General features: G+C 61.3%; 3 protein-coding genes across 4 annotated transcripts; all 3 read right to left on the reverse strand.

The window, feature by feature from the left end:
- Positions 1-8: 8 nt before the first annotated feature.
- On the reverse strand, positions 9-1,452 carry POLR2J (RNA polymerase II subunit J). Its single transcript, XM_051810048.1, has 4 exons — positions 1,300-1,452; positions 1,045-1,134; positions 769-943; positions 9-302 (listed from the first exon to the last, which is right to left on the reverse strand). The coding sequence occupies exons 1-4, from the start codon at positions 1,350-1,352 to the stop codon at positions 267-269; spliced, it is 354 nt and encodes a 117-aa protein (XP_051666008.1). The 5' UTR covers positions 1,353-1,452; the 3' UTR covers positions 9-266.
- Positions 1,453-1,872: 420 nt separating this feature from the next.
- Positions 1,873-11,510, reverse strand: LOC127481125 (ras GTPase-activating protein 4-like). Its single transcript, XM_051810034.1, has 20 exons — positions 11,352-11,510; positions 7,336-7,392; positions 6,838-6,951; positions 6,480-6,541; positions 6,239-6,368; positions 5,879-5,960; positions 5,598-5,729; positions 5,426-5,517; positions 5,092-5,215; positions 4,830-4,983; positions 4,438-4,502; positions 4,114-4,226; positions 3,858-4,044; positions 3,474-3,611; positions 3,031-3,354; positions 2,816-2,953; positions 2,604-2,739; positions 2,406-2,526; positions 2,265-2,323; positions 1,873-2,120 (listed from the first exon to the last, which is right to left on the reverse strand). Exons 1-20 carry the CDS (start codon positions 11,414-11,416, stop codon positions 1,999-2,001), a joined length of 2,415 nt encoding a protein of 804 aa, XP_051665994.1. The 5' UTR covers positions 11,417-11,510; the 3' UTR covers positions 1,873-1,998.
- Positions 11,511-12,337: 827 nt separating this feature from the next.
- Positions 12,338-15,674, reverse strand: LOC127480745 (uroplakin-3b-like protein 1). 2 transcript variants are annotated; one of them, XM_051809202.1, is made up of 6 exons: positions 15,503-15,674; positions 14,766-14,915; positions 14,460-14,691; positions 14,292-14,368; positions 13,863-13,992; positions 12,338-12,609 (listed from the first exon to the last, which is right to left on the reverse strand). In XM_051809202.1, the coding sequence occupies exons 1-6, from the start codon at positions 15,657-15,659 to the stop codon at positions 12,519-12,521; spliced, it is 837 nt and encodes a 278-aa protein (XP_051665162.1). In that variant the 5' UTR covers positions 15,660-15,674; the 3' UTR covers positions 12,338-12,518. The 2 variants fall into 2 exon arrangements, with proteins under 2 accessions (XP_051665162.1, XP_051665161.1); XM_051809201.1 differs by having other exon boundaries at positions 12,338-13,730.
- Positions 15,675-15,807: the final 133 nt, after the last annotated feature.

Consider the following 15,807-nt stretch of genomic DNA (forward strand, 5'->3'; position numbering starts at 1 on the left):
GGCTCCAATCAGAAAAGTAAAAAAATCACTTTAATGACTTATCTGTCATATCCAACAAGACATTTATCCTCTTGGCAAAGTGCCTGTCTGGTATTACAAAAAAACCAAACAAACAAACTCAAAATATCACTGCTGCTGTCAAATACTAAACAGAAGTGGGACAAGGGGGGAAATATTTGCCATGAATGGAGGTTTAAATATATCACCTAACTAAGAGACACATCATTCTGCCTCAGAAGCACAGTCTCCTCCAGAGGGGGTGGATTTTACTCAATTCCTTCTTGTTTGTCCTTAATAGCAACCTGTAAAATCACAAACAAAAACAGAAGAGCTGTTACTGAGCTGGAAGAGGTGTTTAAACATCCCTGACTTTTCTGAGATACACGAGAACCACCAGTGGAAACCTGTGGTTTCCAGAAAATTATTACTGAAATTAAAATCAAAGCTTATGTACAAATTTGGTGCCCTGGTGCTTTTCCCCACATCAGAGAACACTCTTCCAACCCAAACCATTCTGTGAAGAATGAATTCCAACTGATCCTTCATAGATTCAAAACCAATTCCAGGCATTCAGAAATAACAGACCTCTCACCCCTTTTTTTTTTTTTTTTTTTGGACACATAAATAACCATTTCAGAGCAGCCAGGAGCTGAATAACACAACGAGGGGGGGCTTGAATTAATTTACAGGCCTAAAGCAGCAGCTCTTAAGACACACCACTCACCCCTCTGATTAATTATAAACACTTTTAAGGATAAATAAACTCACCCTGAACCTCTCCTCCAGCAGGGAGAGCTCGCTGATAAGATCCGTGATGGCATTAGTGAAAGCCTCCTGGGGGCTGTAATCGGGGGTGGTCTGCACACGGATGATAATTTTATGCTCCAGAGGGTGAGGGACCTTGTACCCTGCAAACAGCACCTGCGGGTCTTTGAGCAACTGCCTGGAATTGGGGAAAAAAAAAAAAAACCGCAGGGAAATTCGGGAAAAAAAAAAAAAAAGCCTCAAAACCAGCCCAAAATTTAGTGCCCGGTTTGGACTTACGACTTGATGATGTTCCCCAGCGTGTGGTCCTCCTTGTTGATGGTGAACAAGCAGGCGTTGGGCACCTTGGTATCCTTGTTGATGGTGATTCTGTGGGGATAAATAAATGGGATACAGGGGATGTTATCGATCCATGCGGGCCAGGCAACCGCGGGCGACTGGGGGGAAAGGCCCGGGCTCCCCGTTCGGGGAGCCCGGACCTTCCCCCCCAGCCCCCCGCTGTTTGATTAAGGGCTAATTAGGGTGGCCCCTCACTTTTTCTCGCCCTCGAAGAGGAGGAAGGACTCGAAGGCTGGAGGCGCGTTCATCCCGCCGCCGCTCCGCCCTCACTCGCTATGGCGGCCGCGGCTTCATTTCCGCTGACGTCACTTCCGCCCACGGTCTGCCCTTACCTCCCGGCCGCAACAGCGCCCCCCTGCGGGCGGGAGGACTCGGTGCAGACACCAGTAGAGCCACCGCTGATGCCACCACCAGTAGGGCCACCAGAAATGGCACCAGCAGGGCCATCAAAGATGTCACCAGTGCCACTACCAGTGGAGCCACCGGTGGTGCCGCCACAGCCACCATTAGAGTCACCAGTGATGCCACCACTGCCACCACCAGGACCACCACAAATGGCACCAGCAGGGCCATCGGTGATGGCATCAGTGCCACCAATAGCACCACCAGTACTACCACGAGCAGAGACTCCAAGGATGCCACCACCACCAGCAGGGCCACCAGAAACGGCACCAGCAGGACCATCTGAGATGTCAGTAGTGCCGCCATCAGCAGCACCACCAGTGCTACCAGCAGAGCTGTGGCCAGCTCCTCACCCTGTGCCCATCCCCATGGCCAGCAGGGTGCCACCAGAAGGACAGGACATGGCTGCAACGTACAAAGTGCCTTTATTTCCACCGCCGTGGTCCCCAAGCCGTGGGGACCCCAAATCCCAGCAGGGGGACAGGGGGTCCCTCAAGTCTGCAGCTGCAGAAGGACAGGGGCTGGGGGTTTGGGGGGCTGTGCCTGGTGGTGACAGTTCTCCAGGTCCCCCAGCACCCTGAAGAGCTGGCTCAGCCCCTCGGGCAGGGGGGCATCTGTGGGAGAGGGGAGCAACAGTGAGACCCCACAGCCCCCTTGGGAGACACCCCCAAACCACCACAGCCCCCCGTGACCCCTGGGGACATTGCTCAACCAGAGCATCCCCAGTGGGGTCCCCAAAACCCCCCAACCCAACTTACCTTCCCTCCGGGGGCCATTCTGGGCGTCCTCTGGCTCCTGTAGCTCCCAGTACTTTTCCCTGGGGAGAGGAGGATGAGAGGAACGGGCCCTTGGCAGGAGCACAAGGGGATGCAGGGGGGTCCCCAGGGGAAGGGACTCACCTGAGGGCCCCCTGGAGGCCCTGGAGGTGGTGGAATAGCCGCTGAGCCTCCACTGTGGGGTCCAGGGGGTCGCTCCAGTCCTGTAGGGTGACGCCGTGCCGGGTCCGGTCGCACCCCAGCCCTGTGGGGCAGCAGGGTCAGCACATGGGAGGACGCCCCCCAACCTCCCTGCGGGGGTCCCGGGCCCCCTCGCCGTACCTGTCCTGTCCCGCTGGTGGCAGCAGCTCCACTTGTCCCCGCGGAAGACGCCGGGGTGGTACGAGCGCAGCACACGGGGGTTGTTCCCGCACACCTTGCGCAGGGCCGACAGCCACTGGTTCAGCTCATTGACACACTGTGGGGTTGGGGACAGTGAGGGGGACACCCCCCGGGCTGTGACACCCCTCGGGGCGCCCCCCGCTGTCCCCCACCTTGCACTGCAGGTAGGCTGTCTCCTGCTGCCCGCCCGTGTCCGTGTAGACCACCTGCATGACGTGGGAGCTCCCGAAGCTCTTCTCCTCCACCTTCTCGGCCGCCAGGATGTCGGACAGGGCGATGGCACCGAGGCGCTGATGGAGGGGACACACACACACAGCGGGTCAGTGCCACCCTGCTGCCACACCCTCAGCCCCCAGCACCCCCCTACCTCTGCACTGGGGCTCTTGCCAAAGCTGAGGGACTCCCCGGTGAGGCAGAAGTGGAGTTTCTTGCCAGCAGCGGTGCCGAGAAGAGGCCCCTTGCCCCGTGTCTTGTGCACGAAGAGCAGCCCCTCCTTCACCACGGCCGTGGGGGGGCCCAGCGGCCACCCCTCGCCCTCCTCCTCCCCCTTCTGCTCCTCTGTGCCCACCAGGCGGGTGATGAAGTCCTTCATGCGGGCAATGCCCTGCTGCAGGGCAGGCAGCAGTGGGGACAGCCACGTCTCCTTGGCCCGCCCGGCCGCCGGCTCCATGTTTCCCACCATCTGGATGGCCTGGAGACGCCCGGGGATGGCGGTGTCAGCCCCAGAAGACCCAGCCATCCCGAATGGGAAGCAGCCAGGCACCTCAAAGCCCCTCCCGGGTGCCACCCCTTGTCCCTTGGTGTCCCCACCTTGGCCAGCAGCAGCAGCGTGCGGCTGGTCCGCGCGTCCGCGTGTGTCTCCCGCAGCTGGAACAGCTTGGGGGTCATGACGGCCGGCGAGAAGAAGCGGAGGCAGAGGAAGCTGGTGACGGCCACAAATTTGGCATGCTGTGACCACCGAGATGGGGGACGGAGACATGTGGGGGCCTGTCCCAAAATGGGACATCCCCAGGCACCCCACACAGCACCCAGGGCTGTTGTTTGGGTGCAGCAGGGCCCCACTCGCTGTCCCCCTGCACCCCATCCCTGGGCACTGCCCTCAAGCCCAAGAGGGGACCCCATCAACCAAAGCTGGGGACTGCACCCAGAGAGCCCTGGGGATGTCCCTGTTTGACTCCCCTGTCCCAGCCTGACCTGGTGCTGGGGGAAGCGCTCCCCGACGCGCTGGAAGAGCTGCCGGAAGGCGGCACGGATGACGGGGGGACACGCCGGGGCCGACCTGGCGATGGCGTCCAGCAGCTCACCCAGGTAGGACTGGAGGTGCTGGCGGCCCTGCTCGATCACCTCGCCCTCCGTCTGCACCCGGTGCAGCCCCGAGCACCTGCGGGCACTGTCACTGTCACCTCCCTGTCGGGGGACCCCCTGTCCCACCTCCCCAACAGTCCCTTACCCGACGTCTTTGATCTCCACCTTGCCGGGGTCCAACTCCACGTATTTCTTCTCCTCGAACACGCGGGCGATTGTGGGCCCCAGGACAGAGTGCAGGTATGGCATCCCTGTCACCTGCCAGGGGACAGCCCAGGGGACAGTGATGGGCCACAGGTCTGGCACAAGACACTGTCAGGGTCACCCAGGGGATTTTCTCCAGCCTCCCAGCCCCAGGGGAAGACACAGCCCCACTAGCACTCCCAATCCTTCCCCCGGGAACTGGACCCCTGGGGACATCCCAGAGCCAGGGTGACCTGGGAAGAGCAAGTCTTGGGAAGTTTGGCACCTTGAGGAAGGACTCCATCGACTTCGAGGCCAGGGAGTTGCTCCGAAACAAAGTGTTGGGCTCACCTGCAAAACAAGAGAGGTTCCATGGCCTGGGGGATGGACACAGGTCACCCACCATGCAGCTTCAACCATGGGGGCATTCCCAGGGGCTGTGCCCTCCAACCCTGGCCATTTCCATGAGGGTTATGGGGATTTCCAAACCTCAAACCACCTGCTCCTCCACCAAACTCAGCTCAGGAGTTGCTGGGATGAACCCAGCAGATTCCTACACAGAGAACAGTGTGACGGCTGAACCTCAACCATCACCCCCAAAAATTCCCGACACAAGATCCCGGAGGTTTTGCAGCCCCAGAAGATGGTTGGAGGCCTCTGACTCCACTTCCCACTTACAGGGCTTGGCCAGCTCCAGCTCGAAAAGCAGGTCCAGGAACTCCTTGACCAGCCCTTGGCCCAGGAAGAGTTTGACCAAGTTGACGGCGACCTCCTGCCGGCACTCGGCCGTGGTGGTTTCATCCAGGAGGGTGACCAGGTGCACTTGGCCATCCTGGAGGGGAGAGGCACCATGGTGTGATGTGGCCTGAGTCGGGTACAGGCCCGGCACAGAGCCAGGGAAAGGGGGGTGCTCCAGCAGGGCTTGGCAGGGACCCCTCACCTGGCGCCCCGACTTCACCTCCTGGCACAGGAGCTGGACCAGGGGCTGGTAGCAGTGGGAAGGCAGCACCATCTCATCCCGCAGCCTCACCTGCAGCTGCAGTGAGCCCAGGCTGCCCCGGCGCCTGCAGGAGCATGAGGTGGGTCGGTGGGTGGAGGGAGAAGTACTTCACCAAGCAGGAGGTGACCCAACAGCCTGAGAAAGCCTGGGCAGGCAGGTGGAGGAGCTGCTCCTCCAAAGGATGACATTACCCAGGAATAACCCCCTCCCCAGTGCCCCTCTGGGCTCTGGGACCAACCCCAGCACACCCCAACGCCCCTGTGCCAACACTCACTCGTTCTCCATCGGCTTGGACTTGTCCGGCCGCAGCCTGAACCACCCCTCCTCCTGCCCAGCCGCCTCCAGCCCCTGGACACTGAACACCACCTGGCAGGGGAAGGCAGGAGAGGGTTGGGTGGGCAGCTGGGCAGGACCCCCTGCAGCAGTGATGGAGTTTGGGGGCTCACCTTGCCCAGGAAGTCGTTCCTGCCAACGAGGTCCCAGTCCCACACCTCCACACAGAGCTTCTCCCCGGCGGGCTCGGCCAGCTCGAACTCGAAGGTCTCGTTCCAGCGGGGGTAACACGATTTCTTGACCACCTGCAAGGGCAATGGCCTTGTGTCCCGCCCCTCAGGGACACCAGTCTAGGGATGCCAGGGAACAGGGATGGCTTCAGGCTTCCTCATGGGACGATTCCACCTGCACCACTGGCAGGCTGAGGATCACAACGAGCTGCAGTCGCACTCACAGTGCTCTCCTGTGTCTTCCCGTTGTAGCGCAGGCGGACAAAGGGGTCAGAGGCCCCATTCCGGTCCTTCCTGGCCAAATCCCTGCCCAGAAGAGGAAGATATTTATCAGTGACCTCCCAAAATACCTACATGGCACCCATGGCACCCACTGCCCTCCTCAGTTCCCCAGCATGTCCCAAAGACCAGCAGATGAGGTGGACTCTGCCCCAGGACCCCCATCAGCTGCTGGGTGGTGAGGAGGATGCTCTGCATCCAAGGGACAGGACACACCAGGGAAACTGAGTCATGAAGCAGCCCAGGCTCACTGCCCGTGTCCTGGCTGCACACACAGCCCCTGCCACCCCTTGTCCCCTCCTCACCTGGCCTCCAGCACGGAGCAGCGCAGCCGCCGGCTGCCCTGGCTGCCCAGGACCTCCACCCGCAGGTGGATCTCCCCCTGCACCTCCTCGTCGGGATCCACCTCACTGAGGCTCATCCAGCCACTGTATCCTGCGGGAAAAGGGGGGATCCCCATGGAAGGGTCACTGGGGGGGCCCTTGGACCAGCTCATCCAAGGAGATGGGTCCGTACTGGGACCCCCCCAGCCACCCTTTCCCCTACCCTTGGGGTGCTCCACCAGCATGTCCCGGGTGATGCAGACCTTCCCGATCACGTCGTCGCGGCTGGAAAACAAAAGTGGGAAGCAGGACATGGCATGAGATTGGCACCCAGGCAGGACAGCCCCCACTTCAGGGAGTCCTGGGCTGGGGCCACCACGGTGTGTCTGAACCCATGGAGCACATCAGCCACCCTCTGGTGCCAGCTGGACAATAACCTCGGGAAATAACTTCCCCTCTTTGTGTCCCAAAGCTCAGGGAAGCATGGTCAGGTCTGGATTCTGTGGTGTCTGCAATGGGGCTGAGCACACGGGGAGCCAAAGCTGTAAACCCCTGAGTCCCCCTCCAGGCCCTCCCCATACCTGAGCGCATCCTCATCCATGACATAGATGGAGATGCTGTGGAAGCTGGGCTGGAGCTGCACCTCATATTCTTCCCCCCAGAACGGGGACAGCGTCTTCCACACCGTGGCAGTCCTGCAGGGCAGGTGGCACTGGTGACACAGGGGACAGGGCTCCCTCACCAGGGCACTCCCCACCTTCCCAGCCCCAGGACCTTCCCAGCTTTTGGAGACACATGTCCTTGGCCAGTCTTGAGGCTCTGGGCTGGCAAGACATGGGGGTGGCTTACAGAGTAAGGGGGGCTGTGAGCTATTAGACATCACTGTGTCAGGAGGAACATCTCAGCCCAAAGCAGGGAATAGCAGTAATAGTAGTAATGTTATTATTATTAATAGTAATAACAATAATAATAGTAACAATAATATTGTGACCACAGGAGGGTAAATGGAGGAACCCACCAGAAACCAAATTTAGGGCTCCAGCAGGTTTGGGACCAGCCAGGGACCTGCAGCCACTCACCTGATGATGGCCTCATCGTCAATCTTCACGATGCAGTACGGGTCACTGCTCCCCGTGCTGGAGGGACACAGGACAGCTCTGTCAGTGCCACCAGCCATGGCCCTGGCCTCCCACCCGACCCACGGTAATGGGTGACCAAAGCCTTCAGCCCTGATAACCCCTGCCCAGAGAGGGGACCATGCAGGGACACCCCAGGGCTTTGCAGTGCCGGGGCTGCCAAAGGTTTCCTTGGGTGGATCTGGCCATGGTTGAAGGCACGTGGTGACCTCAGCTTCACTCCCAGGCCAGGGACACACATCCCTGACCGTGTCCGGCCACTGTGTCCTGCTGGCAGCTAGAAGTGGCTTTCCTCTTCCACACAGGAAGACAAGGAAAAAACAAAACCCACCCTTTCCCAGAAGTAGCTCCAGGCACCCACAGCACAATTTCACACACCAGGAGCGAGGCCACAGCAACCTCCTCCAGCCCTGGAGCCTCTCCCCAGACCCCCAACACAGCTGCAGGGATGGGGATACCCCGGGGACACCCCCAGGGATGCAGAGGGTGTGAAGGGCAGGCACCACAATGCTCTGACCCCGCTTCCTCCCCATGGATGACCCAAGTCATCGCTGCCAAAAAATAATCACCATTTTATAGCTTATTAGCCCAGTTTATCAGGAACGGGGGCAGGGGTGGGGGCTCTGGCTGGGGACAGAGGAGCCAGCAGGACCTGGGTGCTGGCCAAGGGGGTGGAAAGGTTGTGGCTCCCATCCCACTGGCACGGAGCAGCCTGCTCTGAGCTTGGATCCTCATTAATGCCAATCCCAGTGGCACCATCAGCCAACCATGAGTGTCCTGGAGAAAGGGGGGGATGCACGGGTGCAGACTTCGGTAGCCAAGCACAGAGTGATTTCCACATCCCAAATTCAAACAGGTTGGGGGAGTTGAAAGGGTTTGGGTGGGAGCTGAAAGGTTTTGGGAGGGGACTGAAAGGGTTTGGGTGCTCCCTGCCCTGCCAAATACGGCTGCAGGGGGTTTCCTCAGGCTGCGCATCCCGGGTACCACAGTAATATCCCTATCCCCAGGCACTTCCATCCTTTCGGCCCCGCGGTGCTGGCAGCGCAGCAGGTTGCCAAGAGCTGCTCTCCCGGCTCCTGCTCCCATTCCATCCCAGCCGCCCGCCTGAGCGGTTTTTAGGAGAGCAGTGGGTGAAGTGCCATTAACGGGAGCTCATTGCTGACATTTCCTGCCTTGTGCAAACCATCAGGGATGCAGGGAGCAGGCAGGCGGAAAGGGAACAGCTGCCCGCTCCAGCCGTGCCCGGCAACGCGGGGCTGGCTTGGATGAGAGCTGGAAAACCTTGTCACCACGGGGAGGTCCAGGACAGCCACATCCCCTGGACACAGGGTGCCAGGAACCCCATCTTGTACCACTCAGGCATCATGTTTTCCAGGCATTCAAACACAGGATGGTCAGAATCCATCCTTGGCGGCCGCGAGAGGTGCCCAAGCTGCCGTGGGATAAATCCTCTCTCCCGAGGCAGGCGGGGAGCCCGGTGACATCCCGTGCACCGCATCCCTGTCCCGGGATGTCGGGAAGGGATTTATGGTGCTGCAGGCTCGGTGGGTGTTGGGAATCCTCTGACGCCCACGCAGCATCCAGTTGGCTTGGGCACCCCCGCGGGGTGCAGGGAAGGAGCTGGAAAGGGGAAGGCTGGGCTTGTGGAAGAGGAAATGAGCACCGTATGAACCGGGGGAAGGGAGAAGGAACCTGCGTGGCCCCCGCAGCCACCGGTGGGGCAGCACGGGGGGCTGGAATTAAAAATTAACTGGTGTAGTCAGCAGTGCAGCTCTGCCCTGGGGGGGGGGGTTTAGCAATAAAACAAATAAAAAAATGTAAAAAGCAAATAAAAAATAGAATGAAAAAATTTTAAAAAAGGAAAGGAAAATAGCATAGTAAAAGAATAAAATAAAACGTAGAATAATAAAGGGTAAAAATAAAAGAAAAAAGGGTGAAAACTAAAAGATAAAAGGTAAAATAAAAGAGTGAAAGAGAAGAATAAAAGAATAAATATAAAATAAAAATAAAAAGTGCAAGAGTGAAAAAATAATAAAATAATGTAATAAAGATTATCATTGTTATTATTATAATTATAATAATTATTAGAATTCTTTATTATCATACAATAAAATAAAATTCAAACAAAATAAAAATCAAATTAAAAAAATCAATAACGAAGTAAATAAAAAATCAAAAACCATTAAAAAAAAAAAATCGAGCAGACCATTTCCCTTCCTCTCCTAGGATGAAGACGCGGGAAGGATTTCCCAGCGCTCACCTGGGGGAGGGGACAGGGCAGAGCCCACCCCAGGCTGCAGCTCGGTCCGGGCAGTGCCGAACCTCGCGCTGGGGGTCCGGACCCCGGGACAGGGCGGCATCGGGAGCCACAAACCACAGCAGCCGCGGCCACATCCTGCCCCCGCGACTCCCTGCGCCGAATCCTGAGGGAGCCGGGGGTCCCGCAGGGGTCTGGGGGTGCCTCATCACCCCCGGCTGTCGCAAGCAGGGTCTGACCCCCCAGTCAGACACCCCGCAGAGGGAATTCCCACGAGGAAACCAGCGCTCCCCAAACCCGTGCCAGGGCAGGGAACCAGATCCCAACGAGCCGCTGTCCGGAGGGGAGGGGGCCAGACACGGCCAAGGTCAGCGGCGGGGGCCAGGGCTGCGCTCGGGTTTCCCTCCCGGCCCAGCGCCACGTCCCAAAGCCACCGGTCTGGAAAGCTCCGCTCCAGGCGCTATGGCAGGGCGGCTTCCCACAGCACGCTCTCCCCAAACCAAGAGCCTCCCGAAATCCAGAGCCTGCCCGCGCTGGGTCAAGCTCCGGCAGGGAGTTGTGCCAAGGGATTTAAAAATCAGGCCCTGACACACGGGATTTAAAAAAAAAAAAAAAAAAAAAAAAAAAAAGTCATCTTTCTTTCCTTGTTTATCCTCTTTTTCCATGACGGCTGAAGGGATTTTTGCTGGTTTTCCGGCTGCCGGGCGCTCCTCAACGGCTTCCCGCTGCCTTGGTGGCTCGGGGCGCGCCGGTGCTCTCCCCTCGTCCCACCCCAACTCAGTCCCCACATCCCGCCCCATAAGGATCGGAGCGATGAGAACCACGCCGGGATTTTCTGGGAGGGAAATCCCGAGCCGAGGGACCGCCAGAGGAGCCCCCCGGACCGCAGCCAGGTGGGATGGTGGGATGGAGCCGGGGCTGGGAACAGAGCGGGGACAGGGACCACAGCACCGGGGCACCCTCTGCTCCTGTGGGGGAGGACGGATGTACCGGGTCCTGCTGCATGTCCGGGGGTCCCTGTGGGGGTCCCTGCGTGGTGGGGGCAGCCCTGCCCCCCGGCAGCACAGAGGGAGCACCTCAAAGTTGGAGTATTGCCTGGGGTACCCTAAAGCATTGCTGAGGGCACCCCACAACATGGGATGCTCCTGGGGGTGTCCCCGAACCGCGGGAGACATCCCAGCACTCCCGAGAGAAGCCCCCAAAGCGCTGAGAACTACTGGGGGCACAAAAAGACACCCTGGACAGAACCACCAAAGCAAGGAGGATCCCAAAGCCACACTGGGGGAACTCACAAAGCAAGGCAACCACAAAGCCTCCCTGGAGGAAACCGCAAAAAGCAAGGGGGATCCCAAAGAGACCCTATGGAGAACCCTGATGGGGGGACACCCCAAAGCCATCCTGGGTGGGACACCCAAAGAAAGGTGACATGAAAGCCACCCTGGAGGGAACCCCCAAAGCAAAGAGGAACCTAAAACCACCCTGGAGGGAACCCCCGAAGTGTATGCACTGCTGGGGGGACACGAAGCCATTCTGGCCAAGCCCCCAAAGCAAGGGAAACACTCCAAAGACACCTGGTGGATGGCATCCCCAACGGGGACGTGTTGAGGGGACACCCCGCAGCACTCCTGGGGCAGAGGGGGGTCCCTCCCGGGGATGGCCCCCCCAACCCAAACCCCTCCCTGCCCCCGCGGGGGGCACTCACATGTCCTTGACGGGCAGGTTCCTGCCCTCCACGATGCGGATGGAGAGGGCACTGCGCCGGGCCATGGCGGGCGGGCAGCGGAGCCAGACCGAGCCGAGGAGACCCGAGCGGAGCCCAAACGGCGCCGAGCGCGGCCTCGAACCTGCGGCTCCCGGCACAGCGCCCATGTGCGGGCCGGCGCCGCCGCCGCCCAATCAGCGTGCGGAGGCGGGGCGGGGGGCGTGGCCCGAAAGCCCGTCCGCGGCGGCCATTGGGCGGTTCTATCGGCTGTCAGCCAGGAGGCGTGGCCTAGGCGCGGTGGGCGGGGCCGGGTCCTCCCGCCCTGCCGGGGGTCCCGGGGGGTCCCCGGATCGGTGTCCCCGGTTCCTTTCGGTTCCTCCCGGTCCCGCTCGGTCTCCCCTCGTCCCGCTCGGCCCCCCTGGCACCGGCCGCGGCTTCTGGGTTGGACCAGACCCACACTCGCCCCCCCACGAACCTGGGGGGCTGCAGCGTGCTCCGCGCTGCCCCGCACCCCAAAACCCCGACGTTTTCTTGCTCTTCTACCTTTTTTACCCTTTTTTGCAGCACCGCCGAGATACCGGTGGCATTTCTGGGGGGATCTTGGTGCCCTAAATACCAGCGGAGAGAGGGGGAACTCCCCCTCCCTCCCGCAAGACCCACCTGGGCTCGAGGAGTCGCCCCGCACCCAAAGCCGGGGCTCAGGGCTGTGCCAGCCAAGCTGGTCCTTGGCATTTGCGCCGTGGGGACACTACGGGGACACTCTGGGAACACGCCGGGAACGCGCTGCCCTGTTCCTACAGCGCTGCCCCTCTCCCTCCCCCGCACAGGGGGACAGCAGGGGGACAAGGTGCGGTCCCCTGTCACCAACCCCAGTGGCAGCTCCAGCCCCGCAATCAGTCGGGGCCATGTGTCCCACCCCCACAGCACCCGTGTGACAGGTGACACTCCCCCCTCCCAAACCACTCGAAGCCGCTTTGCAGCTGAAACAGTTGTTTTATTTCGGAGGACGGGGTGTGGGTCGGAGGGGACCCGCGTTTGCCGGATGAAACCGTCCTTCGGCTGCACCCACGCTGGTTCTCCGCAGGAGTTAATCGCTGGATTTGCTTGATTTCCCTTGGCTGGGCTCCACGGGGGCGGCTCCGGCAGCGGGGGTGGGGGGGCAGGTTGCTAACACCCCTCCCAGGCAGGACAAGGACAGCCTGTAAGGGCGCTGTGACCGGGGCCGGGTGTGAATGTGATGCTGCCCTTTGCACGGCGCCTACGGGGAAAAACGGTGGGTTTAACACACGGATGTGATGTATGCAGGTGTGTGCACACCTGCCCTGGCTCCACGCAAAGGGGCACAGCCACCCTGCGGTGAGCTCTGTCCTGCTTGTCCCCGGCACCGGCGGGGTCTCATCCAGACCAGGCTCCAGGATCAGGGCACCCACATCCCCCACATCAGTATCAGGGGCCCACATCCTGGTGCGGGATCAGGAATGAGGGATCAGGTCTCTCCCAGTCTCTGGTAGAGCATCAGCTTCCCCTAGCTCACTCCCCACCAGTGCAGGATCAGCCCCCACATCCCCTAGAGAGAGATCAGGGATTCACTCCCCAGTGCAGGATCAGTCCCCACAACACCTGGAGCAGGATCAGGCATCCCAGGGTACCAGTCTCATGGCTCTCAGGGGAACATCAAGAGCACCTGGGAAGGATTGGGCCAGCTCTGGGTGGGGGAGACTCTCCTCTGGGTTTGGGTCAGCGAGAAATTGCTGTGGGGTTAAGGGGAAGAGAGAAACACCCCCTATACCCCCCCGTAGGACATTCCAGTGTCCCTCACCCCAGTGTCAGGGCTGGGGGGGGCCTCCCCTCGCTGCCCTGTGCCCCAGAGGACTTTCACCCATTCAGAGTGGGCACAGGTGGCACCGGTGCCCCAACCGAGCGTGACAACACATCTCCCACTCCAGAGCATTGTGGGCCACATCGTTCCCCCCACCCAGGGACGGGGCTCAGAGCCCTGCGTGGGGGTACAGAAACAGGGCCACGGGGCTTTCCAGGGGGCTGCGTGAGGCGCTGAGGTTTTGGCAGGTGCCATTCCCGGGGAGGTCACAAACAGGAGGTAGAGGCCGGGCACAAAGCACGCGGAAAAGCCTTTAATGTCCCTCTCCAGTGCCCCAGCCCCGGGGGGCAGCTCTGGCCGTGCCCGCGTGGCAGTGGGCTGATGCCGTGGGGGCACCCGGGGCTGCGTGGGGAGGCGGGGCGGTGCCGGGGGGCGGCGGGGAGGCGGCGGGGGCTCAGAGCCGGGCGGCCGGCTGGTCGTAGACGTGGTGGGTGTTGTACCGCCGCACCGACACCGCCTCCTGCTTGCTGAAGGTGCTGCTGCCGCCGCAGGCGTCTGAGCTGGGGAGGGAAGCGGGGGGGTGAGGGATGAGGGTGGGGACCACAGGATGACGGCATCACCCTCTGGCGCCGATCCCGCGTGCCCAGCACCTATCTCTGGGTTCCTAGGTGGGACTTGGTGGTGGCACTCACCCCCAGAAGACGAGCATGGCCACCAGCCCGGCCAGGAGGATGGCGAAGAGGATGGAGAGGATGGTGGTGAGGGCGATCATGCCGGCGCTGTGCCCTTCGTCCGTCGTGGAGATGCTGTTGGATGACTTGGCTGGGGAGAGAGCGGGAGGGGAGGGAGCAGGATGCAGGGATGCAAAGCCCTGGGCGGCTCGGGGTGGGGGCACGTGGGTGACGGTGTGTCCGTGCGTGCCAACACAATGTGCCATCACACAGTGCCACCTTACCCGAGTGAGATCCCCACCACTGCCCTGCCTCAGCTTCCCCATCTCACAGGGGCCCTCGCCCCAAACCACTGCTCAGGATTCAGCTCCCTGGGACCGCCCCACACCCCCCAGGACCACCCCATATCCCCCACCCAACAGCTGTGAGGTGAGCCCCCAGCAGCAATACCTGCCCTCAGCATGATGGGCTGTGACCAGCCTGTCTCGGCCACGGGCTCGGAGCCCTCCAGGGCAAGGAACTTCACCCTGAGATGGGAAGGGAAGTTGGCCACGGTCCCGTGAGCCAGGGGGCTGCCGGGAGCCCCTGAGGGGGGCACATCCCCAGGAGCAAACTCACAGGTAGGGCCCGGGGCCGGGCAGGGGGCCATTGCAGGTGGGTCTCGCAGCATCCCCGCTGCAGCTGGTCTCGCTACCAACGCGCAGCACCGTGATATCCCCGGCGGGTTTGGGGCAGGGGTAGTTGGCGAGGGTGGCATTGAGGGTCATGTAGGCGGGGACGTGTTCAGGGAAGTTCTGGAACGCGCTCTCGGCAGTCCCCGGCGCAACGCTGTTGCTGAAGTTGGCTGCGGCTGCAGGGATGGGGATGGAGGGTGAGGAGGGAGCCGGGGGGCACAGGGCCCTGCCCTGGGCCGCCCCCACCTACTGCTTTCCAGAGCCACCACCAGCCAGATGTCGGCGTTGCTGTACTTGTCGAAGACGCAGCGGGGCTGATCCAGCACGAAGGTGGAGCCGGTCGTCTGCCCCTCCAGCACGGGGTTCTTGGTCAGGGACGGCGTGTACCCCACACGCTCCACTGCGGGAGAAGCCAAGGGGGTGCGGCGGAGGGTGCAGAGGTCTCACTGCAGCCCCTGACCGGCTGCCCCGGTCCCAGAGGTTCGGGGTGGGGACGGGAGGGAGCTGAACCCTGTGATCTCAGCAGAGGGGCCCCTGCTTGCTTCCCACCCCCTGTTTTGGGCTCAGACGTTGTTTTGTGAAAAGAGGAATCAAAGACACCCCATACTCCCACTCGGCGTGGGGGGAGACACCTCTGTGGGATCCCCAGAGGACCCAGGTCGTTGACACCAGGGTGGCACTGAGGGTGGAACCCCGAATAGGGGGAGCATCAGCTGCCCTACCCCTCCAGGCTCAGGGGGGTCCTGGTGCCTGTGCACGGTGGACTCCTGCAATGCAAAGGGGGACCCCCAAAGGACCCCACACTGTGTCAGCCAACTCAGGTCAGTGACACCAGGGACACTAGAGGTGGCACCCAGAATAGGACCCAGAATAAGGAGGGCATCAGCTGCCCTACACCTCCAGGCTCTGGGGTCCTGTGGTTCACAGAGGATCCCCGCAACGCCGAGGGGGATCCCCAGCCCATCCCGATGGCGCCGTCGGACTCACCTGCACCGTGGGCTGCGGGCAGGAGCAGGAGGAGCAGCGGGAGCAGCGGGAGCAGCGGGAGCATGGTGCGGACGCCTGGGTGCCGAGGGCGGGAGTGCGGGTAGTTGAGCTCCGCGTCCCCGTGGGACCCGCCTGTGGTCACACCAACCGCCCACATTCCTGCACGGGCCGCAGCCCCGCGGCAAACAGGTTGGGCTCGTTTCCCTGGGAGCATTTGTTATGTTTGAGCGCCCGCCGGCGAAGCGTGTTGGGAACCGCCGCGCTCGTGGCATGGGTGGGGGACAGCCCTCACCCCGGCAGTGGGG

This window comes from Manacus candei, unplaced genomic scaffold (assembly GCF_025592945.1).
Source record: "Manacus candei isolate 608988 ecotype Guabito, Panama unplaced genomic scaffold, ASM2559294v1 h1tg000076l, whole genome shotgun sequence".
Lineage (NCBI taxonomy): Eukaryota > Metazoa > Chordata > Aves > Passeriformes > Pipridae > Manacus > Manacus candei.

What these genes read in the sequence shown, in the direction of transcription:
- LOC127481125 (XM_051810034.1), bottom strand. Translation starts at nt 11,416, where the DNA reads ATGGCCCGGCGCAGTGCCCTCTCCATCCGCATCGTGGAGGGCAGGAAC. An exon ending in CAGCCTACCTGCAGTGCAAG is followed by an intron (nt 2,740 to 2,815) that starts GTGGGGGACAGC and finishes CCAACCCCACAG; the next exon opens with TGTGTCAATGAGCTGAACCA. An exon ending in GAATGGCCCCCGGAGGGAAG is followed by an intron (nt 2,121 to 2,264) that starts GTAAGTTGGGTT and finishes CCTCTCCCACAG; the next exon opens with ATGCCCCCCTGCCCGAGGGG.
- LOC127480745 (XM_051809201.1), bottom strand. Translation starts at nt 15,659, where the DNA reads ATGTGGGCGGTTGGTGTGACCACAGGCGGGTCCCACGGGGACGCGGAG. An exon ending in GGTGGTGGCTCTGGAAAGCA is followed by an intron (nt 14,692 to 14,765) that starts GTAGGTGGGGGC and finishes CCATCCCTGCAG; the next exon opens with CCGCAGCCAACTTCAGCAAC. An exon ending in GCCCATCATGCTGAGGGCAG is followed by an intron (nt 13,993 to 14,291) that starts GTATTGCTGCTG and finishes CTCTCTCCCCAG; the next exon opens with CCAAGTCATCCAACAGCATC.
- POLR2J (XM_051810048.1), bottom strand. Translation starts at nt 1,352, where the DNA reads ATGAACGCGCCTCCAGCCTTCGAGTCCTTCCTCCTCTTCGAGGGCGAG. An exon ending in CTCTTCGAGGGCGAGAAAAA is followed by an intron (nt 1,135 to 1,299) that starts GTGAGGGGCCAC and finishes TTATCCCCACAG; the next exon opens with AATCACCATCAACAAGGATA. An exon ending in TGCTGGAGGAGAGGTTCAGG is followed by an intron (nt 303 to 768) that starts GTGAGTTTATTT and finishes GTGATTTTACAG; the next exon opens with GTTGCTATTAAGGACAAACA.